Source organism: Molothrus ater, chromosome 23 (assembly GCF_012460135.2).
Source record: "Molothrus ater isolate BHLD 08-10-18 breed brown headed cowbird chromosome 23, BPBGC_Mater_1.1, whole genome shotgun sequence".
NCBI lineage: Eukaryota > Metazoa > Chordata > Aves > Passeriformes > Icteridae > Molothrus > Molothrus ater.
The window spans coordinates 788,187-814,795 of NC_050500.2; the positions used below are offsets into that span (position 1 = coordinate 788,187).

The window sequence follows — 26,609 nt, forward strand, 5'->3', positions numbered from 1 at the left end:
AGATAATAGTTTTTTTCCCCCAAGGACAGATGGATCCAGACATAATCATAGATGTTCTTTATTACACAAAAGAATAGGATACTGCACTTCAATCACAATAATTACAGGCTCTGACTGCTCATCAACCTCACAGCAAAATTTACACAAAACTGCCTTCCCCAAATGCTCTTTTTTCACTGAGGCTCCAGCCACCAATTTGTTCCTTCTTAGAAGGAACCTGAAGCATAAACACCACTTAAAGAGAACTTTGAGATCGAGTCACTCCAGACTCTGCTCAGTTCATCTCCGAACCCCCTGGTCTGCAATTCTCCCTGCTGCTCCAAAACAGAGAACAACAAAGGCCTGAAGGGAAGGGAACATTCTTCTGGCATGAGGCAACTGCAGCCTTGTTTTCCTCTGGGCTGCAATCCCCTAGGCTGGTCTAAGACTGCTCCTGAGCTCCTAAACCCATCTGGGTCTCCCTCGCAGGTCACTGGGCTGTGGGCAGGTTCTGCTGGCTCCCCTGCAGCAGCAGCAGCAGCAGCCTGGTGTCAGAGCTTTTCTGCTGAATAAACAACAGCCAAACCTTCCCGGGAAAGGCATTTCCTGAGCAGAGCTGTGTAATACCGGCAGGCCACTGCCAGTGGCAGCATTGTGCCAGGAAAGCTGGGACCGAGCCACTTCCACCATTCCCATCCCCAGAGCCTCTGAGCATCCCAGGGCTGAGCCACCTCCACCATCCCCATCCCCAGAGCCTCTGAGCATCCCAGGGCTGAGCCACCTCCACCATCCCCATCCCCAGAGCCTCTGAGCATCCCAGGGCTGAGCCACATCCACATCCCAAAGCCTCTGAGCATCCCAGGGCTGAGCCACCTCCACCATCCCCATCCCCAGAGCCTCTGAGCATCCCAGGGCTGAGCCACATCCACATCCCAAAGCCTCTGAGCATCCCAGGGCTGAGCCACCTCCACCATCCCCATCTCCAGAGCCTCTGAGCATCCCGGGCTGAGCCACATCCACCATTCCCATCCCCAGAGCCTCTGAGCATCCCAGGGCTGAGTCACCTCCACCATTCCCATCCCCAGAGCCTCTGAGCATCCCAGGGCTGAGCCACCTCCACCATCCCCATCCCCATCCCCAGAGCCTCTGAGCATCCCAGGGCTGAGCCACCTCCACCATTCCCATCCCCAGAGCCTCTGAGCATCCCGGGCTGGAGCCTTTCAAACACCACAGCTGCAATCAGAGCCAACGGGAAAAAATCAAAGGGACAGTGAGTGAGAGGCTCTGATTTCTGCTGCCTGCTGCTCAGAAATTGGGGCTGCAGGCTCAGCTGTTCTGCTGAAATAATGCTCTGTGCACCACAGCTTTTATGGGCAGTCTCTCTGAATTCTGGAGACTAAAAAGTCCAAGTAAATAATCTGTTACCCTCTTGCTAAGAGTTCATAAATTCCCTCAGTGGAGCTCGCAGCAATGATGGGAAACATCAACCCAGCATCTCTCTGCAAATTCTCTGGGTGTTCTTTGGGGGGGAAGATGAGCTCATCTCCTTCCTAAATACCTTTTTTTACCACCATTAGTCATTTTGGTCCCATTCATTTAACAGCTGCACCCTGACAACCCCTCTTCTGTGCCCACTCTCCAGCACAGAGCATTTTGTGGGGTTTAACCTGAAGCTTCAATCTTGCTAAAAATACAAAACGTCTGTCAGAGTCTCCCTTTTCACATTTCCATCCCTCATGGCACAGAAATTCCTAGACATGCTATTTTGCCAGCCAACTTCCTAAATACTCATGTCATTTATAAAGCAGGCTGCACTCAGAGGTGTCAAGGCACCCACTCCTGTGGCAGACTCTTTATTTCCAAACCATGTGCACACAAAGGAAGTGTTCCCCTCCCTCCTAAAAGTGTGACTTCTTTATTTTCCTTTTTTACACCTTTACATGTGAAAAGCTGCAGACAGTCACTTGCCAAATCCAGGCTTGCAGAAAGTGCAACCATGGCAAGAGCTTGAAATTTCAAGTGTCTTTGTGTCAGCTCAGAACGATTCCCTGTGCTGCAAAACCACATTCTCCCCTTTAATGAAAATATTGTCTTTTGCTGCAGCGCTCACAAAGTGCTCATTTGGGGGTTTTATTCTCGCTGACATTTTGGGTTTCGTTCCTTTTAAACAGCATGAATCAGTTTTGGACATTGAACAAGAATTAGATGGGATCTGTAAATGGATTAAAGCATCTCAGTTCACAGGCATCTGGTCAACTTCTATTTAAAATGAGCCTCTGCCTTGAAGGGGAAAAAATAATGCTGCAAGTTCTCTTGAAAAAGCAGGAATGTCCTGATTTCACAGCATTTGTGACAGTTCCAAGGTGCCTCTTTTCCCTGGGGAAACAGAGTTTAGGACAGAGTTCCCTGGTTCTCCATCAGGGCTGAGAGCCCAAGTGTGCATGAGCACAGATGTCCTGCAGCTCCTCCCAGGGGGAACAATCTCTGAGGGCAGGAACAATCACACCCTGCCCTCTTTAGAGCCAGGTTCAACCCCAGCCAGCTTTGGCAACAGCGTGCCAAGGGCTGGGGATGCCAGATGGGCACAGACTGGCAGCAATCCCAGAGACACAAACAGGACAAGGAACAGAACATCTCCCTTCCCAACCTGTTTGCCACATGAAACCTCACTCCTCCTCACTCAGTCCATTCTGACATTTGCTAATAGTCCAAGAGAGAAAAGGAACAATAAACACCACTCAAATTCACTGTTTTGTTGGGTTTTTTCCCCCCCACAGAGGGGGGACAAATGAACCTATCTGGAAATCAGGAGCTAAGGAGACACAGCAAGGATTATTTCTCTTCCTTCTCCACAGCAGCACGTGTAATCCAACGTTCTCAGGGTATCTTTTTGTAGGCTGTTTGCTAATTAATTAAGAAAACTGATCAGCTGTTTGTAAGCCAAGCAAACCCAGCCTGGAAATGCAGAGGTTATTACTACAAATGAATGTTATTTTTGCAGCTTGATTATTTAATTCAGATGCCTGCATAGCAACACATAATTACTCCTTGCAAACAGAGCAGCATTGTCAATGTTCAGCAAGAAACACAAATGTGAAATAAAAGCAGTGATGTGGGCACATGCAGATTAACCCTCTGTGCCCCTGCCCAGGGCAGGGCTGTGCCCTCACCCCAGCCAAGGCAGAGCCTGCAGCCCTAAACCTGCTGCTGGTATCTAATGCTCCATCTCCAGGGATTTCCTGATGGAAACGTGCCTGGATGGCTGGTCTGGCACAGAGGCTGTGGTTTGTGTGACTGGGGCTGATGGAGGGCACTGATGGAGGCAGGAAATGAGAAGCCCTGGGAAAGCTGTGATAATCGATCAGAGGATGCACTGAGTGTGAGCTGAGCTGGGAATGAGCTGCTGGGGGAGCAAATATTGCTGTTTGCAGGGCAAAGGCCCATTCCTGTGATCTATGCAGGGCACAGTGTAATTTATTGACAAAACAATATCGGATTTTTTCACAACTGACTTTTGCTGACTGTTTACAGCAAGAATTTTTCACGTGTCCTTTTTATTCACCAACAAAACTCCTTTTGGAATTCACTGAGTCACCTCAGCATGCTGGGAATGGATTCAGCCTGGTGTAGGAGGAGCTCTGAGGTGGAGAGCACTCCTCACACTCACCTTGCCCTGAATTCCTCACACACACTGAGATATAAAACGCTCCTCACACTCACCTTGCCCTGAATTCCTCACACACACTGAGATACAAAACGCTCCTCACACTCACCTTGCCCTGAATTCCTCACACTGAGATATAAAACGCTCCTCACACTCACCTTGCCCTGAATTCCAGGCTCTCAGAGCACCTGCAGGGACGCAGCTGGCCCAGCCCCAGGGGATGGAGGCACACTCAGGGACACTGCTCACAAGTGTTTGCTCTGCACCTACAGGATGTGAGGCAGCACTGCCTGCAAACATCACACACAGGTCATTTGGGGCACCAGAGCCCCAGAACACACCTGAGCCTACTGAGCCACCCCAGTACCAACCAGCAGCCTGTGCACACCTTTAAAAGCTGCACAGTGTGCCCAAACCCACTCTTCCAGCAGGGCACACCATCATCTCAGGGCTGTTTGTGCCCGCGAGGCAGCCCCAGTGCCCAGGCTGGAGCTCTGCAGAGCACTGGGGCCCGCCCTCCCTGCAGTCAGTGCCCAGGAGATGCCATCTGCTGTCTCCCAGCGTGGGAGTTTGGCACTGGAGCTGCCAGACTTGCTGAAAAACACAGCTCAGCACAGCCCTGAGCTCAGCACAGCCCTGAGAGCACAGCCCTGAGCTCAGCACAGCCCTGGGAGCACGGCGTGTTCTGCTGGGACAGGAGAGCTGTGGCAGCTCTGCAGCAGGACAGACCCGTCAGGAAAGGCAACCAAAGGCACCAAACTGAGCCTGGGGAGCCCAGCACTGAGACCCATCTCACAAGAAATGCAATGAGCAGCACCAAACTGACTCTGGTGAAGGCAGCAGGGAGATCCACCTCACCAGGAAATGCAATGAAAGGAAATGCAATGAAAGGAAATGCAATGAAAGGAAATGCAATGAAAGGAAATGCAATGAAAGGAAATGCAATGAAAGGAAATGCAATGAAAGGAAATGCAATGAACTGAGCCTGGTGAATGCAGCAATGAGACCCACCTCACAGGAAATGCAGTAAAATGAAATGCACTGAACTGGTTGTGGTGAAGCCAGCAGCGAGAGCCACCCCAGCAGGAGCAGCACTGGAGCTCCCAGTGCTCCAAGCACAGTGCAGCTCTAAGGAAGTTCAGCAAACCCAGCAGGGTTTACAAATGCTGGCTGATGTGGAGCAAGTGTCAGCCCTTGATTTCATTTAGTGTCACTCTCACGTCTCACCTCGAGCACAGCCAGCCTCATCCAGGGTTTTAGAGGAGACAAAGAACATGATTCGTTTCAGGTAATGACCATGAGAGATGTCTGTATTTAAAATAAACTCTACTGTTTATCCCATCAGCTTTCCAGCTTTACCAAAACAAAGCTGCTCACTGTGCTGAGAAGCAGCAAGTCACCTGCTCTCATTTAAGTGAAATACACTTAGGTACAAAATACCCTTAAAATTTCACTGTGATCCTAAACGACAAAAGATAATTTCATCTTGTTAAAAAAAAAAAAAAAAAGCAGTTATGCTTAAAAACTGACTGGCTTAAAATAAAGCTATGATAAGATGTTCCATGAGGGTTATGGGTCATTGCTTACTACCTCATTTAATCCCTTTGTGGTCTCTTTCTGCTCCGTTTCCTTTTTCCCATCCAGGGTTTATTTCCCCCCACATGTCACGCTCGGTGGAATCCCAGGTGATTGTGCAGTGAAGGTGCTGCCAGCCCCCAGAGCTGCTGCCCCTCCATCAGTGCCTCCCCAGGGACCACCCTGCGCCCAGCTGGGCAGGGAAATCCCCCGCACAACAAACTCACCAATTTCACAGAAAATCACAAATCCAGTGAGGCCTGGGGGTGCCACGGCTCTGCTGTAACTGCACCAACCCCCCGGAGTCATCAACGGGCTGGAATTAACACCCCGAGAGAGAAATCAGCTCTGGCTCTGACCACAGCATCCCTGCTCCTGCTGGCTGCCTCTCCCAGCCCACCCTGCTCACAGATTTTCACCGATTTTGCCTTTTCCAGGAGCAGATTTGAGGGAGCCGCTGAGCCAGAAGTGCCAGGGACCCTCCTGAGCATCCCCTGCCCAGCTCAGCACCAGGAGCCAGCAGCCAGCACCACCTCATGGGATCACAAATGCCTTTCACTGAGCACTGAATGGATGCTCTGCTAATTAAATTCCATTAAGGTTTTTTTAGCGTTGTGCCAAAGAAGTGCAACACTGAAATGAAGATAGCACTCGGGCCCCGCCTGACATTTGCCATTAAATGTCATTTATAGCACATAGCTCAGATCTAATTGCAGAGCAGCACCAGCCACAGTATTTATCACTTCTATTAAAACAAGCAGCACTCAGCAGTGGGGCTATTCAAAGCCATCATCCACAGTTTAAATAGATTTCTCACCTTTTAAATATCAAGAGGCCACATTTTCTTTACCATCTCACCGAGGGGTTTACCTTTGAACAAAGACACACCAAGAGCTGGAGGATAAAACAAGCAGGAGTTTGCTCTGCAAACCCAGCCCCGAGTTTGAACAGTCACTGCCTGATAAAATATCACCTCATGGGCAGGGAATTTACAACAGGAAAAACCCAAGCACTTTGCCAACAGGCTGGGGTTGGAAATTACAAAAAGTAAAGGAAAGAAAATAAACTGAGCAGCCAGAGCCTGAGACTTGGCTGCTTCACCACAAAAGCAAACGCTGCTCCTGGGAGGAAACAAAGTGTGCTGGGAAATGAATGCCTGGGAAGTGAATGTTTCCTTGTGCGGCTCCCCAGAGGATGTCATTCACTGGTAAATGGTCACTCACTGAAATGTTTGCCTCTAGCATGTGTGCCACTGACCAGCTGGTGGCTGGGACCAGAGCAAAATCAGCTTTTCTTTCACACAGAATTCAGCAGGGCGGGCAAACAGGGCCAGACACAGCCCCACCAAAACCGTGCCCACAATTAACACCCAGAGAGCTCATCAAGGAAACAAAGCAGCAATCTTAAAAATGTCAATGTGCAGAGACAGGGCTGTATCTCAGCACACAGGGAATTTCTAACACAGATTGGTGCTGCCTGCCCTGGTGTCAAGAGCTGAATTAGCAACACCGGGCTTTAGAGTTTTTCTTTGTGTTTGTATGTAAATCAGGACTAAATCAACATACCCCAAAGCAGCTCCACAGGCTGCAATCTAATCTGAACAGAAAGATTGCAAAGATGCTCTCCATTCAGCTGAAAATAGCCAGATATTGAAAACACTAAAATCAGAAATAACTACACTGAGAATAAACGGGATGCATTTACCTGCTGAAAGAGAAAAAAAATCTCTAAGGAAAAGCTGGGAGAGAGATACAAAAGAAAAAAAAACCAACTTTTCTTGGGTGCTGGAAGTGTGAACATACAGACAACTGGGATGGGGCACAAGGAAAGCAGTTCTGAAATAGAGAAATGTGGTTTTTAAACCTCTAGCACATCCCATGGCCACCATGTGCACTCTGCTTTGAATTGCAGTGAACAGCCAAGCTAATGCACAATTCCAAAGTTAATCGTTTGTCTTGGGCCATATAATCAGCACAGCATTACAACTCCAACAAATGAAGCCACTAATAACTTCTATTAAAGAAGTCAAGGTGTTAATTCACTGCCAGGTCCAGCAGCAGAAAGCTCAGAGCCCAAGCAGCAGAAAGCACTCAGTCCTCGTGCAGAACTCAAATTAATTTCCTCTATTACTGCAGGCACTGGATGGAACCCACCAGTGCCAGACTCAAAAGGCTCTGACTCCAGAAGCCTCCTGAGGATGATGATGATGATGATGATGATGATGAGGGCTGATGCCTCTCCCCTGGCCTGGGCACAAGGATTCGCCCCAAGGGAATCAGCACAGCCCGTTCCCTCCAGACCCACTGCAAACAGGAGGATTCTCTGAGCTACCAGAAGTGCAGGGACCCTTCCAAAACACAAAATGACCAGAAGGCATTCAGGGAATTTGTATAAAACTTGGTTTGATGGTTTAGAGAGAGCTCATGATCTACATCAGCTTCCTTTCACCCAAGAGAATCTTCCCAGGAAGGTTTTAACACTTCCATGGACTTGGTTGTGCAAGCTGCCTGTCTTTGGGGAAATGGGAGTGTTAGAGATTGTGTAATCAAATGAGGAGCTCTGTTTGACACACAAGTTAGGGGGAGAGGCCTTTGGATCAATACTGAGGCCCACATTTCAGCTGCCTGTGCAGTTGTCTGCAGTTCTGCCTGTGCCATCTCCCTGGGAACCTGCCCCAAAAAGCCCCGGAGCTCCCCGAGTACCTTGGAAAAGTGAAATCAAACATTCATGCACTGGCACCAGCAACACTGACAAATCCAAAGGCATTTCCCAGCACTTGAACTGGTGTAAACTGCAGCACTCGTCCCACAAGTGCTTCCCAAGGAGCACATGAGAAATTCATCTGCAATAGGAGGCAGCATTAGCTCCAATTTCAATATTTACTGTGCCTGCTGCAAACGCAGCCATGCTCCAGATGTGCTCCCAGCTGTTTGTTTTCCTGGCCCAGTCTTTAGTAACAAACAGCCCCTTGGTTTAATCACCTCCAGATCAGAGATTGCTGATGATATTTCACCACAGTAAATGGAATTTTGCAGCTGAAAGGCCCAAAGCAGCTCAAACCTCCCAGAGATCGTGTTCTGAGGGTGCAGCAAAGCCACACCTGAATCAGGAGGCACTTTTCAGGTATTTCCTCCCAAATTTGCCCCAGCTGAGGGAGGGCAGCTCTAAATCCCGGCCCAGGCTGGTGCTCACCACCCTGGATCAAGAGCCCAGCACGGGCAGAGGGAATTCCCGGGTTTGGGAATATCAATATGGGAAACACCACAACCCCTGAGAGCAGGAAAACGGGCACCAAACGGCGGCTCCCCTCCTCAGAACACCCTTCTGCCTCCTCCCAGCCACAGGCACTGCACAAATCTCCCCAGGACAGCTCCTGCAGCCCTGGCTGCCATCCCCAGCTGCTGCTGCTGCCTGCAGCCTCTGGGGTCACACATATCAAAGCACCCAATTGCCTTTTATTGCCTTTGCTTTTCTTGCCTCCCTTTTTTTTTTTTTTAAACACGAGGAATATGAAAGCACCCGCTGAAGCTGGTCCTTGTTAGCAGACCCATTTTCATCTCTTTAAACTCAAAGAGAGCAATTCCCTTGAAAACTGTCACAGCATTTTCCCAATCCATAAAGAGGAAGTTCAACAGCCTCGGGTCACTAATCGCAGATACAGAGCATAAATTATCTCCTTCTATTGCACAGCACTGAAACATACACATTCTTTTATCTTACTTATGTGATTCTCTCCATAAACTGAACCTTTTAGACGTGTTTGTAGTCTGAAAAGGATGTTTTACAAATAAAAGGGAAGCACTTTGCTGTTTACACAGCATTCCTTCCGTGGGGTACGTTAATATATCACATCCAGGTGGGGGGACAAGAATTGCTTTACACAACAACACAACTTGGGTGTTTTCCCAAAGGAAAAACTTGATTTGAAGTTTAAGAGTTGCTCAGCACGGGATTGTTGGTCTTAATAATTTTGCATCGCTTTTAACCTTAAAATGTGCCAACAACCAACTGAAGGGAATATGATTTAAAAAGCCCCAGAAGTTCTGCTTAGAAAGCAGAGCAGGATGCTTACACACTACTAATTTAATTAAAGAGTTATTTTCCTTTCAAATACCCTCTAATGGCCCAAAACGAACTGAGGCTGCTTTAAAAATCAATCATTTTAATCAAAACTACAAGTCCAAATTCTCCATGGATTGGTGTTCAGTGATTGCAGTGTCAAAAATGCAGATCCATCACATCCCTGGCTGTGAGTGCCAGGCAGGGACTGGTCCCCAGAGCTGACACCAGGGGACAAAACCCAGCCTGAGAGCATCTGAAGCTCTGTCAGGCACAAGGTGGAGCTGACTTGAAGGGTTTTCCTAAGGGGCTCCATCAGTCCCTGCTCAGTAAAAGGGAGATTTTGCTTTTCCTGCCACTCAGGTACTCAAAAAAGGGAGATTCTGCCTTTCCTGCCCCTCAGGCACAGAACAGGTACTCAAAAAAGGGAGATTTTGCTTTTCCTGCCACTGAGATACAGAACAGGTACTCAAAAAAGGAGATTTTGCCTCTCTTGACACTCAGGCACAGAACAGGTACTCAAAAAAGGGAAATTCTGCCTTTCCTGCCCCTCAGGCCCAGAAGAGGTGTTCAGAGAGCATCCACACCTTTTCCCTCCGTGCTCCTCTGTCCCTCTCAGGCTGTGCCTTTATTCCACAGCAGCACTAAAAGCATCACCTCCACCCCACAGAGCAATCCCAAGCACATCCCCGGGGCTGGGACACTCTCTGGAATTCAGTGACATTTCACATCCCTCAAGGAAACCCTCTGGAAAGCAGGAAAACAAATTCCTTTAATGAATTATCCTCAGCAGCTCACCAAGCATAACAATGTGCCTTTGGAGGCTGAGCAGAGCCACAAGAAATCTGACAGTGCTCAAGTAGCCCCAAATGACCAGAGAGAAAATTTCGACTTCAATAATCCTAAAGGTCAGAAGCATTATTAAACATGACAGATGCTCCCACTATTCAACACCAGAGGACATGGCTACATTTATCCTAACTCCATTTTCTCTTGCTACATAAAACCCAGCTAATGTACGATTTGATACTTTTTTTTTCCCCCTAAAAGCCAGAGATAACATTTTTTTTTCTGGGTATTTTCCAGCTGGCACACAATGATTTATTTAGCACTCAATTATCTCAGCACAGGTGTAGGAAACAGGTTTACCTTGGCTAAGGGGGAGGAAACGAGGCAGGAGAAAGGTAAAATAGAAAGCTAAAGGTGGTGAAGACACGCTGCCATGACAAAGGGCTTCATGAAATTATAAATATCAGCCCAGGGAAACAGCCCAGGAGCCTTTCCTGGGGCAATAATCCTCCAGTGCTCCTGTGCCAACAAGCCAGCCATGAGAATTCCAACTGCTGCATGCCAAGTGGGGCAAAAACAAACAGGGCAATCACATTAAAAAGGAAAAAAAAATCAAAACAACCCCCTGTGGATGATTCTGTGGGGGTTTTTTGTTTGTTTTGGTGCTTTGTGTATTTGTTTGGGGGTTTTTTAATGTAGCCCCTAAATTGTAAGGGCTGGATTGCAGAGATCCAGGCCATATGGGAGGAAAGGAGGCAGAGCTGGATTTGAGCTCTCCAAAATACACATAGAGCCTTAAGTTCCAGCTGTTAATCCTCACTGTGAACAATGCTGCCATCTGCTTTACACCCCCAAACATGAACACTGCCTCTCCAAAGGACCATGGTGTAATTGTGACACAACTCTGCAGCTCTGGAGGAATTCATTCACTTGCACTGGTGCATTACCCTGTCAAGGCTACTCAGAAAACCCAAAACCCCACAAAAATGTTAAACATTGGTTAATTGACAAAATAATGGCACTGATGAAATGACACATCTGAGCCAGGTCTGAACACAGCATCTCCACACAGCCCTGAGCACCCTGGGAATGCAAAATATGCTGGGTTAGCAGCTTAGAATGGATGGTTCCTGCTCCTGCTTCCTCCCCAGGATGTACAGCAGAATAAAAGAATGTTGCTCTATATTTCAGCCGAGTCCAGTGAAACTCCAGTGCCCATAAATCCACAGAGCAGCCTCGTGCCTCAGCTCTGAGGCTCACCTGAGAGACACTGCAAATCCCCTGCTAATTTAACAGCCTGAAAGCAGCACTTAGAGAACAGCCTGCCATACAAAAAGGATTTATTTTTACACAGATGTGACAAGCCCAAACCTCACTGTGCAGCACAGCTTAGGATCTGTGTGAGAATTCAAAGTGGCATCTGGGTAATAGCAACCAAAAAAAAAAAAAAAATACACAGAGAGGCATTGTAAAAAGGAGGGGAATTATCAAAATGGATTCATATGCATCTGGAATGATTTTAATACAAAACACCCAGCAAATCTCCCTGTGCTGCTGACAAATCACCAGCTGAGGTAAATCCCAGATAATGAAACATTGTAAGGAAGGCTCTATTTAATAATTTAGCCCCTGTCAAGGAGTTTGTATTGATTCTTGTTTTCAGCTCAGGCAGAGAATGTTATCTGCAGCCTCACGGCTCAGTGACAGCATCAGAGGATTTAATCACTGAGCAGCCCCTGCCCTGCCATCCTCAAAGTGTCACCTCTGCCTCTCCATCCCTGCCTCCAGAGCCTGCGCCCATGTTCCCATCCTCATCTCCCCCCTGCCCTGCCCCACTGCAGCCACAGCAGCGCTCCCATCTGCTGCACATTACACATAAAAGCCAATCTCATTTGCAGGCTAAATTTTTGATTTTAAATTATTCAGTGTCCCTTCAAAGGCCTCATTTGTCTGGCTCCCGTTAGCAAGGCTGCTCTGGCCCTTCATGACACTGTGAGCTGCTCCAAGCTCCGTCCAGCCTCGCCTTGGAAAGGTTTAGCAGTGATCTGGAGGAAGCAGAAAATCCTTTTTTGCCTTTTTTTGGCCCTAGAAAGAGCGATGGATGTGGAGGAGCAGGAAAAAAAAAAAAATCTGTATTAATCAGCATTTTTTCCACACCAAAAAGGAAAGGTCACGCTGCCTCGGAACTGGCCAGGAAAAATTTGCCACAAATTAATTCAGCTGCAGTTCAGGAACAGAACATCAATTCATCTGCAAACAGAATGAGGCTTTTAAATACATAAATGCTTGTGGCTACAGAAACCTCACCCAGATATTTGCATGCAAAAACCCCAGCTCCTGTAACAGTGCAGAGAATAACAGATGTAAATTTAACATGTTTGCTAAAATGCAAGGCCATATGCAGGAGGAATGCAAAGGAGAAGAAGCATGAACTGCATAATTTGGAAAAAACCCAAATTTCTTGTGATTTTCCCCCTCCTTTATTCCAGGTGAGGCGCAATCCTTTCCATTTTATAATCCTTGGGATGGGAGCAAAGCCATCCCAGGGGCCCAGGCAGCCAAGGTCATCACAGCCAGATTTTCTATTACAGGGCACTAGCAGCATTTCACAACTGTCTTTTTATGCACTTCTGCCTTTCCATGCAGACTATAAATTGTTACAAGGCCCTGGGGCAATCCAGCTGTACACTCCATTCAAATCAGGCTTCAAGGAGAAAGCTCCACAGTCAAGATGCTTCAATCAAGTAAACACACAGGCACAAAGGGCAACTGCATCACAATTAATAACGTTTCCTTTTGTGTGGCAAATTCAGCGTTTTCCCGGTGTAAAGTTTCCCTCTGATGCTCCCATTCAGAGTGTGGCCATTAGCATTTTAAATGTGACATCAAATTAAGGCAGGATGCAGAAAGCACAAACAGGCTGCTGAAATCCATCTGCTGGTGGTGTTCTGGGTCCCTCTGGAACACAGGAAAACCTTAAAAAGGCAATTTGGACTCATTTATCCAAGCTGGAAATTCGCACCAGGAAAGGTCTGAACGGCAGGATGGGAGGGCAGGTCTGCAGCTCTGCTGTGTTTGGAGGAATGCAGAAATAAATGAGTGTAATTGCAGCAACGAGCTGCTCTCAGCTCCCACAGAGCCTTCAGCAGCTGCCTCTGCTCTGGCACTCCTCGCTCACCCCGTGCCCTGCTGCCTCCTTCTCCACCTCTGCCTTCACCTGCACCTGCTGTCCCAGGGAAAATGCACATCAGCCCCTTGGGCGAGAGTGCCAGTGCTCCTGTGCCTCAGTCCCCTTCCCCTCCTGGCGGAGCTGGAGCTGCTGGTGCCAGCAGAGCTCATCTGAGCTGCTCCAGGACATTCCCAAAGCAGCACAGAGCTCACCTGAGCTCCAGAACCCTTCCCAAAGCAGCACAGAGCTCACCTGAGCCGCTCCAGGACATTCCCAAACCAGCAGAGCCTCCGTGGCCCAGCTCAGCTCTCAGGCAATCCCACCTTGTGCTCCTGCCCCTCTCCCAAACACCAAAATTCAGTGAACTTCTCCCACTCTGATCTCTGCAGCAGATAAAGCCCGTTTTTTTCCCACAGACATGGCTCTGCACTACTTTTGATATTTAAATTGAGCCTTAATCAAAGCTGGATCCGCATGGGTTTACAGGCACTACATAATTAATATATTCATATCTGAAATGTAATTACTGCTGTTGCATCATATATTTAAAGCCAACAGCTGGCTATTCAGGTGAGGAAGACACTTTGATGGGGATAAAACAATCCTGCAACCAACACTGCAGGGTTTCTTTGCTCACAGCCACTCTGAGGCAGCTTCACCAGGGACACCCAGAGCTTGGGACACTTCCCCTGGCTGAGCTCTGGGCACAGAGAGCTTTGCTGAGATCCTGAAGGGCTCACAGGGAGATTCCTGTTGGATTTTCCATCACCGCCTGTCAGAGCCCTCCCTTCATCAGGTTTAATTTCCATAGCTGGGTGTGGGGTTATAAAATGTCCCTTAACCCACTGGGTGCACACAGGAACTGAATTTCTGCACATTTATTGGATTTTCTCACACAAGTCACTCGGCTGAGTTTTAATTGTGTGTTTTCATCAGCCAGAAGTAATCACAATCAACATTTTAATTAAGATAAAGAGAATGGACAGAATTTTAGGACTGGTAAACCACAAACAAAGAGATAAAAGGAAATTTCACTGTTTATAATCCTTTGTATTACAATCACTGTAAACTACAAAAGAAACACATTAAATACTACTATTTGATTAAAAAAAAACCCCTTTAGCTCTGAAGCCATACCCTCAGCCTGAAGAAAATACAAATCAGTTTTTTTTCCAATGGCCTGATCTGAAAGGAAATTCAGTGAGAATTTCCACTTTGAACACACAGCACTGTCCGATTCAAAGTTATTTTTTGACAGAAGGACTTGCTTCCTTTTGGGGGGCAGAAGGTGCGGGGTGCGAAGGGCACACAGGGCTGGCTGAGCAGACCCTTTGCCATTTCCCCCAGGAATTCCAGGTGCCCTTCTTGGGCCAGGTTTGATGAATCCCCAGCAGAGCTCAGAGCCCACAGGAGCAGGACCAGCGGCCGCAGCCAGGCTGAAGGACATGGAGTGAGTGGAGATGGGATCAATTTGGGGAAAATGAACTCGGAGGGGAGGGGGAGCAGCACTGGACCCCCTCTCCCCAGAGCTGCAGCCAATTCCCAGCTCACACAGGGCTCAGCCAGCCCCGCTCTGCTGCCTGGGCTTTGAGCAGGCTTTTGGAGCACCACAGAGCATTTAAGGAATACTTGGTCAAGCCTGTGGATTTTGAACGTGTTTGACTTGTGCCAAATGAAAATGAAGGAGAAGCATGCTTCCCTAACTTGCTGATGAATAGGAAATGGGGATTTCTGACAGCAGCAGCCTGCTGTGGGAACAACTGCACTGTTAAAAACGCCCTGGTGCTGCTGCAGAATGAAGGGAAAAGAGCAGATTGACATCCAGGAGACAATTCCTGATGTAAACAACCTGAACGCTTTCCACAGAAAAAAATAATCAGAGAAACTTATGTTTTTTTAATGCAGCAGAGCATTTACTGCTTCCATTTTATTGATTTGCCTGTGTAATTTAAACCCCAAGCTGTAAGATTGTTCTGGAACAAAAACACCCAGAGCAAGCAAAGCCTGAATCCCAAGTTAAGGATCCCACTTTCACCATCCTGAAAACAACATTTTCCTCCTTAAAGCTGCTCAGCAGGCAATGCCAGGAAAGTATTAAAGCCACATTTCTCTGCCCCTTCACAGGCTTTCTCCACCTTCCAGCTTCCCAATCACATTGTGCTCTTTCCTTTTTTTAAAAACAACATTTTTAAAGTAACTGACATCGTAAGCTGGATAGGACAGGCTGAAAGAAGTGCTCCCCAAGGGAAAAACAAGGTGAAAAAAGTTGCTTTAAAGCCAATCTTGACCTTGCATAATCCAGATTTCCAGGAGACCACTTGAACCCAAGCACTGGCTCAGCTGCCCCGAGAGGAGGGAGAGCAAATATTGAATATGAGCAATGAAGGGGGAGCTGATAACCAATAAAAACATGTAAGGCAAGAGAGCAAACTCAGATTGAATCCTGCCTCACCACAGCTTGCTCCTAATCAAAGTCCTCAAGAATAATCTGGTCTTGAATCCTGAAAGAGGATAGCATTAATCCAAAGAAAATGAACTAGCACCAAAAAGAGATTAATAAAATGTTCTGGGACACAGACAGCACAGAATAACCCAATCAGTAGAGAAAAAAATCATCCACTGCCTTTTTTTTAAATACAGACAACTATCTCATTCTCTTCTGAGAGACAACAGCAATTTCACTCTTAAAATGTTTTTAGCTCAATAATTCAAACTGTGAAGCGAAGCCAACAAAGAAAAGCATTTATGGATATGACACCACCTCACCTGCCCTGCCACCCCATCCTCCTGTGAGGAGAGGAAAAGGAAGCTGCACTGGAACCAGCCAACACTCACATTTAAGTGCTGGAGGGCAAAAATAAACCACTGGATTCCCAGAGAACTGCTCAAAGTTCTGCAAAATTCCAAACAAAACCCAAACCACCGCAGTGATCCTGGTCCAGCAAGGACATCCTGCTTTTCAGTGGCTCATCTCTAACTCCCTCTCATTTTATTAAATATAACTTGACGTTCCTGTTTTTATCAGTAAAACACCCCCATCAACTCCTGCCCCCAGACTGCACCTAGAACCAGGGGAAGCATAAGGTAAGGCTCACACATTCAGCCAAAAACTTTTATTTTGTGACAACCAACACATAACGTATTTAATTAGTGGGCGACATTTCAAAGCTGTTGACTTTAACTTTCCTGCTTCACTTGACATATTTAGCTGAAGGCAAAACAAGGCTGTTTTCCTGTTGGTATCTCACACTAGAAGAGAAATCAAGTGTCCTTTCCACTGCTCATCCTCCCTTTCCCCAACAGGAAAATCAACAGCCACACACACACTGGGGATTTAGTTCTGCTGGTATAATCAGCATCAAGAGGGTTTTGGTTTTGTCATTTATACAAGTTCCTTTTATGCATTATGTCAGTAAGAAAAATTAAATTAACAGAGAAATTCGAGAACTCTGAGCAGGCAAAAGTAAACATAGAACAGAGACACCGTTTCCATGTCAAAAATTATGCAGAACTGCCAGCAGCCCTGGTGCCAAGTCCTTTGTGTGCTGGAAACACAAGTGAAGAGAAACCACTTCAAACCCATCCAGAGGTACTAAAGCTGCAATTCCCTGAGCTGAAATGAGTGGCCCAGCCCCAGGGGCTGCAGCTTTTGTTCATCTCCTGAGCAATTCCTGCAGCCCAGCAGCACCCACAGGAACTGGAACCCAGGCAGACCCAAAGCAGACCCTGCTGATGGGCAGGAGGGGCCCGGGGGCACTGCAAACCCAGGGGGAGCAAAGAGGGAACAAACCCACAGGTGCCAAGCACCAGCAGGGACAGCAGCACTGAGGAACATCTCTGTGCTTCTCACAGAATGATTGGAAAAGCTTGGGAGGAAAGAAGGAAGGTTTATTCTGATAGCAGCAGCCTGGGTGATCTATGGCTGTGGACAATACATTTACAAGGGGAGTTTATTACCTGCTCAGGACTCAATACAGCAATAAGGAGCAGCAGAAACAAACTCCCAGAGGTGCTCAAATCCCCTGCTCACAGAACTCTGCCAGGTGCCAACCCTGTGCCCTGGCTGTGAGCAGCTCCTGCTGCAGCCAGGGGGGACAGGGGGGCAGAATGAACCTCCAAACCCTGCTCTGATTGTTCCTGCTCAGCTCCCTGACTCTCACTCCCAGAGAATGAAGTGCTAACAGTCCTTCAGTGTTATTTTCTGCTTCTCCCCATTGAAGTGGCCGTCCTGGTGGGTGTCCCCCTGCCCGTGGCCAGCACAGGCTGCCAGGGCTCTGCCTCATCCCAGAGCTGTGCTGGACAAGGCACAGCCAAACTGAACTTCCTGAGCCCCAAGTTCCCCACAACACAACTCAAAGCTCAGGTTTCTGTTGAGCTGAACACGCCAGGGATCTCAGCCTGAGCTCCTGAGGCTGCCCCAAAGACAGAGCTGGGGTTTAACCAGAACCAGCTCCTGGCTCACAGGTAAAGCTTCACTCAGAGGAGCTGCAGGAAGGGATCCAGGCTAAGAAACATCCCCCCTGGAGCCTGGGGCAGGGGAAAGGAGGAGAGGTGAAAATGTTCCTTACCAGTTTGAAGTCTTGAATGCTGCAGATGAAATAGGGCGTGTTCGGCCGGCGGCTTTCGATATAAACGCAATCTTTAAAAACACAAGATTTTACAATAATGGGCATTAACTTCTGTGCCTCCAAGAAAGAGCATAACAACAGGATAAATTCAAATACAGCTTAAACTTTGAAAGAACCACCATTGATTTGCATATTGTGTAATTTATTCTGAGTGTGATCTAAAAATAGAAACTATTTATGATGATAAATAAGGGAATTAACTGCATAAAAATTAACTTTGATTTGAATAGACATTTTGCTAGGAAAACAAAAAGAAAGGAATTTAAAGACCACTCTGGATTGAGTTAATAACAATGACCAGGTCACAGCCTGTGAACCAGACCAAAATAAGAGAGGAAAGTAATCAGATTGTTCGTGGTCAGCTCACCATCAAGAACCGAGCACTAACATATTTTCTCTTCTAATTGTGAAGAAAACCAAGGCAACCAATCACAGATGAAACACAGCAAACTTAAATTAGATTTACCTCAGGGAAGGCCTGCGCTTTCTCGAGTTACATTTGACAAGACAGAAACACAGTAATTATTTTTGTTTGCTTTTGACAACTGCGCTCTCCAAGGCTGCTGTAACATAAGGTCTGTTGTGTTCAAAACAGTCTTGGCAATAACTACAACAAAAGCAGTGCCCTCGGAATGAAAACACAGCACGGATGGGAGAGAAGTGCCTGATTAATGATCCTGACCTTGGAGCTCAGCAGGCTCACACACAGCTTGCTAAACAGAGAGATGCCAGCCCCAAAGCCGAGCAAATATTGAAGGGAACGTCCTGGTGACCCCTGTGACACACAGATAAGGAGCTGCTGCTCAAAACACAGCAGGGACAACAAACACCGCTGTCCTGGGAGGGATTTTCCATGGCCTTTTCCGGATTTCCACAGAAAACCTCCAAAATCTCCGAGTTTTATAAGACACATTTCAAATCCAGCTCATTTGGGAGCTCCAGCAATTCCAGCACAGCCCAGCATTCCCACAGCCCTGGTTATCCCAGATTTCCTGGTGATCAGGAATTAATCCAGCAATTCCTCCACATCCCAGCATTCCCACAGCCCTGGTTATCCCAGATTTCCTGGCCAAGGCTGCAGTCCCTGCTCAGGACCAGCTGGACCATCCATGCACGTTCTGCTCCTCCAGGAGTGAGTGAGATCCCACACACACACACACAGAGCACCACAACTTGCAAGATCTTTATTTTATTTTTTCCCCTTGGTATGTGGGCTGTGCAAGCCTCATTTTCCAGAGGCTGATCAGGCAGAGCCAGCAGCCCAGCATCCCTGTGAAATGGCTGGCACAGAGTGAGGGGCTGTGGCATCTCCTGTGGATAAAATCTCACTCTGGGTTGCACTGAGGGAGGCACTGCTGGCTGCCTGCCAAGCCCAAAACAACGATGACATCCACTTACAAGGCTCCAAAGCACCAGGGGCCAGGCAGATAAGAAAAACAAGTTTATCCAGGTGCACAGCAATGCTGGGGATGGCAGGAACTCGGAAGATGCCCCCCCAGAAAAGGAGAATATTTACAGAGGCACTCACATCAGCCACCCAAAACTCGGACAAGTTCAACATCTGATGTGTTCAACCACTGAGTTTAGCAATGACAAACCAGCAAGTGCTCTGCAAGGAAATTAACAAAAATAAAAATAATAAAAATAAAAATAAAAATAAAAATAAAAATAAAAATAAAAATAAAAATAAAAATAAAAATAAAAATAAAAATAAAAATAAAAATAAAAATAAAAATAAAAATAAAAAGGTTTTCCATAAGCTTTGCAGAACAGAGTAAGGAAATGCTGAGTGCCCTGCAGAGCCCCTGCATTCCCTGCCAGCCTGAGCCAGGAGTGCATTGCTCACTTCCCTATCTCGTGTCAAACGTCCCACTGGAGATGAAGCATTTCCCTGACACATGGCACAGAGTCATTCTGCCTTTGGGCTTGTGATCCTCACCAGATGTGCCCTACTTCTGAAGGGTTACATTAATATTCCCACACTAAAAGCTGCTTTTAAATTAGAGCTTCAATGCACGGATGTAAAAATTCTCTTGGAAAACCACCCCAACCAGCCCCATTTTCTGAACCTTTAGCAGCCTAAACGCTGCAGTTTTTGTAGCAGCCATCCTCACAATTAAATCCTTTCATGTTTCACCTAATGAGTCAACACTTCCATCATCCAAGGAACAAAGCCACGGGCTCTGTGCACAGCACACGCTTCCACAGGGAGGATATTCCTGGAAAGCCTTTGTCAAGGAATTATCCACAATCCCTCCCCATCAGGCCTCACCAGCCACAGCTCACTCTGCACGTGTGTACAGACATGGATAAACCCCGAAATCAGGCTGTGGGACCAGCAGGGGAAGGACATTTACACTCCTGAAATAAGGAATATTTACAGCCACAGCTCACTCTGCACGTGTGTACAGACATGGATAAACCCTGAAATCAGGCTGTGGGAGCAGCAGGGGAAGGACATTTACACTCCTGAATTAAGGCATATTTACATTCCTCCATCCTGGTGCCTGAAATGAAAAGGCTCAGTGGCCCCAGAGCCCTGTGCCAGTCCCTGACCTGGCCCCTTCTGCAGAAACTGCTCTGAGACAGAGCCAGTGGGAGGCCCAGGACCCTCCTGGGTGCTCCAGGTTAAATGCCAGCCCCCCTCAGCACCCCCAGAACAGGTAAATGTGACTAGGGTTAAATGCCAGCCCCCCCAGAACAGTTAAATGGGATCAGGAGCAGGGTGCCAGCAGTCACAGATCATTAATGAGCAAGAGGTACCTCCCAAAGGATCAGAATCAACATTTACAGCACTCAGTGGGTTTAAAGGCTGAAATGTGAACTTGCCTGCACCCCAGGCTCAGGAGAAGAGCCAAACCCTTGCACACAAAGGTCAGCACTGGATGGAGACAAACCTGCAGCAGCAGCAGCAGCAATGCATTGGGAAGGGGCTCAGTGACAAACCCACAGGGCAGCCAGGGGGGTGGCAGTGCCAAACACAGGCTGGGGCTCCAGCAGCATCCCCAGGGACAGGCAGGGGCTGGGCACCCACAGGCAGGGGCTGTCTGTCCCCATCACAGGCAGGGGCTGTCTGTCCCCACTCACAGGTAGGAGATGTCTGTCCCCACTCACAGGCAGGGGCTGTGCATCCCCACTCACAGGCAGGAGCTGTCTGTCCCCACTCACAGGGAGAGGCTGTCTGTCCCCACTCACAGGCAGGAGATGCTCATCCCCACTCACAGGCAGGAGATGCTCATCCCCACTCACAGGCAGGGGCTGTCTGTCCCCACTCACAGGCAGGGGCTGTCTGTCCCCACTCACAGGCAGGGGCTGTCTGTCCCCCATCACAGGCAGGGGCTGTCTGTCCCCACGCACAGGCAGGGGCTGTCTGTCCCCATCACAGGGAGAGGCTGTCTGTCCCCATCACAGGCAGGGGCTGTCTGTCCCCACTCACAGGCAGGGGCTGTCTGTCCCCACTCACAGGCAGGGGCTGTCTGTCCCCATCACAGGCAGGGGCTGTCTGTCCCCATCACAGGCAGGAGATGTCTGTCCCCATCACAGGCAGGGGCTGTCTGTCCCCCATCACAGGCAGGGGCTGTCTGTCCCCATCACAGGCAGGGGCTGTCTGTCCCCCATCACAGGCAGGGGCTGTCTGTCCCCCATCACAGGCAGGGGCTGTCTGTCCCCATCACAGGCAGGGGCTGTCTGTCCCCATCACAGGCAGGGGCTGTCTGTCCCCCATCACAGGCAGGGGCTGTCTGTCCCCATCACAGGCAGGGGCTGTCTGTCCCCATCACAGGCAGGGGCTGTCTGTCCCCATCACAGGCAGGGGCTGTCTGTCCCCACTCACAGGCAGGGGCTGTCTGTCCCCATCACAGGCAGGGGCTGTCTGTCCCCACTCACAGGCAGGGGCTGTCTGTCCCCACTCACAGGCAGGGGCTGTCTGTCCCCACTCACAGGCAGGGGCTGTCTGTCCCCACTCACAGGCAGGGGCTGTCTGTCCCCACTCACAGGCAGGGGCTGTCTGTCCCCATCACAGGCAGGAGATGTCTGTCCCCATCACAGGCAGGAGATGTCTGTCCCCATCACAGGCAGGGGCTGTCTGTCCCCATCACAGGCAGGAGATGCTCATCCCCACTCACAGGCAGGAGATGCTCATCCCCACTCACAGGCAGGAGATGCTCATCCCCACTCACAGGCAGGGGCTGTCTGTCCCCACTCACAGGCAGGAGATGCTCATCCCCACTCACAGGCAGGAGATGCTCATCCCCCCTCACAGGCAGGGGCTGTGCCAGCCTCTCCTCCCCACGTGCCTCACAACACACAAATTGCCAGGCTGATCTTTCAGGGGCACTTCCTGCTGAGCAGATTTCAGGCAGCACTGCTGGCTCCTTGTCAGGGAACAGGAGCTGGAGCCCTCTCTGCAATAAATGGCTCAACCAATTTACTGTGTTCATTTGAAGCTCACAGGAGTATTCCCAGCGCCTGGACTGTAGTTCTTATTTGGCAAATGATTTTATTATAAACCGGTATCATAGTGAATCCATTTTCTTTAAGGGGTTTTGCTGCTGTTTAATGGACTGTCAGTATAATTTAGATTTCATCTATTTAAACTCATTCAAGCCTGGCTCCTGATTGTACAATAAATGGAACATATTTCTATTCAACAAAATTAATGACAGCTAATTGTACTCTGCAGTTCCCAATTTCATAAAAGCAACTGTTCTGCAGCTCAGGCCCCCAGCTACATCATTTCCCACACCAATTATTTTCCTGCACTTTTCAAGCATGTCCACAACACTGCACAGTTCTCCTTGTAAGGTGCACCACACATGCTTCATTATCAGATCTGTACAATGCAAACACCTTTTTACACCAAGTTGTGTCCCCAGAAATGCCACACTGCCAGCAAAGACCCCGTGGCTGCTCAGCCCCACCTCCTGCCAGGGGCTCCTCCTGCCTTGGAGTTGTTTTTTCAATTAAACACATGAAAAGGGAGGAGGGGTGGGAACAAGAATCCAGGCCGATAAAAGAAATTCATTCAATAACCAGTTAGTCTGAAACTCCTCCTCCAGCACAGATAAGCTTTGCTGCACGTGTGCCGCTCCTAACAGGCTTTTCCTGCCCTTTTAGGGCCACAGGAAACTTTGCCAGACTTGTCCCAGTGCTCCTCAGTGATGTCTCACAAATGCCCTTGTGAAATCCCACCTCTCCCAGTGTGGGGGACACAAGGACAAACAGCACCCAAACTGCACCACAGGACTGCAGGACCTCGTTGATTTATTCTGAACAGCCCCAAGCACACCAAGAGAGCTCGGAGAGAGCTCTGCTGCTCCCAAGCCCACCACAAACACCGAGTGGGGCTCCTTAACTGCCCTAAAGCGTGACCCACACAGTGCCTCATCAGCATGGGGATGGGCTTTATTTGTGTACCCTCAACAAAAAAACCATCAGCATTTCCCATTTCCCTGCTAGTGCCCCCTCCCGTGCCCCTGCTGGTCAGACAGAGAGCAGAGCCCAGCACACAGACGTGTCCAGGGGAGGAAGATCAGCTGTGCCACTGATGAGCAGAGCCCAGCCCCAGGGTTTGCTGCTTTCCCCTGCCTCAGCTCCTGCTGCTTGTGCAGCCACGGATGTCCCTGCAGAAACAGAGCCCCACAAATCCTTGAATTCCTGCTGATCCTTTTAAATGGCTCTGCAAGGCAGAGCAAGCAATGCTGTCCCCAGCTGCAGGTGACAGTCACCTGCTCTGCCAAACCAAGGCAGATTCAACCCAGCACTCCAGGTGCCACCACAGCACCACAATATCCTCAGCACCGATCCTGTGGCCTTAATTCAATCACAGCCCTTCCTGAGGTGGATTTTGGCAGAAGCCAGGGACATAGAAGGGATCAGTCTGCATGGGAAATGGAAGGAAAATCAGCATTAAATGATCTAAGTGAAATCCAAGAGGAGGAAAAAAAAAACCTCTCAGTTTTAGCACAACTCTCTTTCATTGCCATCTCCCTGGGCTAAGGAAGCCTAAAGCAAATTCGAATACACACTGTGCAACAGAAATTAATGCTACTCCAACAGGCAAAGTGACAACAGCAAGGTGAGAACTGCAAGGGAAAGAAGAAGGAAAACCCCAGAGAGCAGATTTGGAAGGAAATGGGAGGGAGGGTGTGGAAACTGAGAGGACAGATGGGGAACTGGGCCAACAAGCTTTTAGGCTAGGCCTGTGTGATTTCCAGCAAAGTAGAGAAGATTAATTGCATAGTGTTGTCTAAGCCCTACTCAATTCTTTTTAATACATTATTTAAAGCTGTGCAGCATTCATTATATCTATGCAAATTAATAAGAGCAGTATTTACATGGTAACAATACAGTGAAACCTTTCCCTAGAAAAAAATTCAATGATCTTGATTATCTGTTTATTTACAGTTTATTTGCTATTACTCCCATACAGCTGCTGAGCTCAGCACAGGAAAAAAAAGCAGAATTAAGTGCTGGATTAAGTACTCTACAGCAATGGGGTAAACACAGAATGAGATTTTAACCAAGAAATGCAGACCTTGAACTTTCATCCACGTCAGATGAGAGCACTTAAGAGAAAGAATCAAATGATTGGAAAGGATTTCCCCTCCTTAAAGCCCAGAAGATGGAAGCTGGAGATGGCTATCCCTTCTGCACACACCTTTAATTTTCATCTCTCTAATCCTTGCTGTGTCTCATTAATTTAAACTCTCTAATCCCTCTTAGAATTTCTGTAATTTTCACCCTTAACCACAAATACATCTCCCTGTATGCAAGGAGCTGGAAGAGCTCCTTCTGCAATGGATGCTCACATTGGTTTAGAACAGCTCCAGCACAGGGATGTGGAGTCAAGATCTCACTCCAGACAAGAAATTCCCTTTAAAATCTAATTTAAAAATGGTTATATTCAGTTCAGGTCCCAGCCATGCTCAGGTCCCTCCAGGGCTGAGCTCATGTTTGTTCTCTTCATTCTCAGCAGTTTCCAAGACAAGTTTTCCAACAGCACAAAGAGCCAACACAACAGAAAAGCTTCAATGCCAGAGTACATCTCTTATGCTGATTACTATTAACAAAATGTAAAATTTCATAAGCAGGGGTTTAAGTTACAGAACAGCTACAAAATATCCCCACTATCACCAACAGTCTGGCTCTCCTTGCTCTTTCCTGGATCAGCCACAGCCACTGCTCCATCCTCCTACAGAATAAAATTGACACCACAAACTGATTTCCCATCTTCATTTTAAGCAAAACCTTTTTGCAATAAAGCCAGTGTATCACATTGTACTCCTGGGCCCACACAACAGCTGTTCTCAACAGATTCTGAATTATTTTTCTTCCTCTGACACTGAAAATAATATTGCCACCAAAGCTGACGCTTCCGCAGGCTCCCAGCTGCCCCTGCTGGAAAACAAATATTCCTGACACCGTGGCAAAAGCAGCTCCTTTGCAGTGATGGATGAAATCAGCTGAAACTGAAGCTGAGGCATTTCAGAGAGAAGCTGTTCTGACTAACACTGGTCCAGCTAAGAGCAAACCAGAGTGCCCAGGGCTCCTGTGGGAGGAGGAGGATGGCACTCAGCACGTGCTGATGCAGCCAGGAGCTTTCCCTGCACACCCACATGTGTCTGCAAGGGCAAGGCTGCAGCCTCCCCAGGACAGGGGTGATTCCAGCCCCTAGGAGCAGCACCCAGGACAGGGGTGATTCCAGCTCCCAGGAGCACACTGAGCCCACCAGGATGGGGTAATTCCAAACTCCCAGGAGCACATTGAGCCACCAGAAAAGGGGTAATTCCAAACTCCCAGGAGCACATTGAGGCCCCCAGGATGGGGTAATTCCAAACTCCCAGGAGCACACTGAGCAGCCCTGGACAGGGATAAGCACACTGAGCTCCCCAGGACTGGAGTAACTCCAGCTCCCAGGAGCACACTGAGTCCTCTGGACAGGGATAACTCCAGCTCCCAGGAGCACACTGAGCAGCCCTGGACAGGGATAAGCACACTGAGTCCCCTGGACAGGGATAACTCCAGCTCCCAGGAGCACACTGAGCAGCCCTGGGCCACCAGAGCCAGCACCAAATGAGACCGGTGTAATTTGAAAATGATGTCATTTAAGCATGATGTCACTTTAGGACAATGTCGCTTTAGGATGATGCCATTGAAGCCTGATGTCACTTCAGGCTGCCCCTTACCTCCAGGCCTGTACACCACGTCATCCTCGGTGATGAAGGACGTGATCTCGCCGTTGTCGGTTCTCTCGTAGCGCGACTTCTTCTTGGGGGGTTTCTTCTTGCTCTTCTTGGCCGACTCCTCGGTGGTGGCACTGTTGTTGTCGTTGTCCTCGTCCTCGCTGTGCTCGCTCTCGGCGTAGTTCTTGGCGCCTCCCTCCAGGGTGCAGCTGCGCCGGGGCCGCGAGCTCTCGCTCTCGCGCGCCTTGTCCCGCTTGTCGCGCTCCTTGTCCCGCTCCCGGTCCCTGTCCCTGTCCTTCTCCTTCTCTTTGTCCTTCTCCTTGTCCGCCGTCATGATTCGCCACGTGCCTTCTTCTGTCCTCTCACGGCTGGGCCTCCGTGAAAGGTAGACAGTGAGCCTGGGCTTCAGTCTTCTGAATTTCTCACGCAAAGCCAGGAAAAATTCAACCACTCCAGCAACCCCGGCGTTTTAAAAAGGTTCTTGAGGAGGTGAGGGGAGAGAAAAGAGGGAAAAAGCCCATGTTAGTATTCCAAATTCCTTCAATTCCTTAAGATAAAAATTA

General features: G+C 48.4%; 1 protein-coding gene across 3 annotated transcripts in view; it reads right to left on the reverse strand.

Annotated features, from left to right (window-relative positions):
• RERE (arginine-glutamic acid dipeptide repeats) overlaps positions 1–26,491 on the reverse strand; it is a 116,367-nt gene extending 89,876 nt beyond the window's left edge. For all 3 annotated transcript variants that reach the window (XM_054517131.1, XM_036396124.2, XM_036396123.2), the window contains exons 1-2: positions 26,050–26,491; positions 17,804–17,874 (exon numbers count right to left, since the gene is read on the reverse strand). In XM_054517131.1, coding sequence (XP_054373106.1) covers positions 17,804–17,874; positions 26,050–26,380 — 402 coding nt within the window. In that variant the 5' untranslated portion in view covers positions 26,381–26,491. The remainder of the gene's footprint in view (positions 1–17,803; positions 17,875–26,049) is intronic.
• Positions 26,492–26,609: the final 118 nt, after the last annotated feature.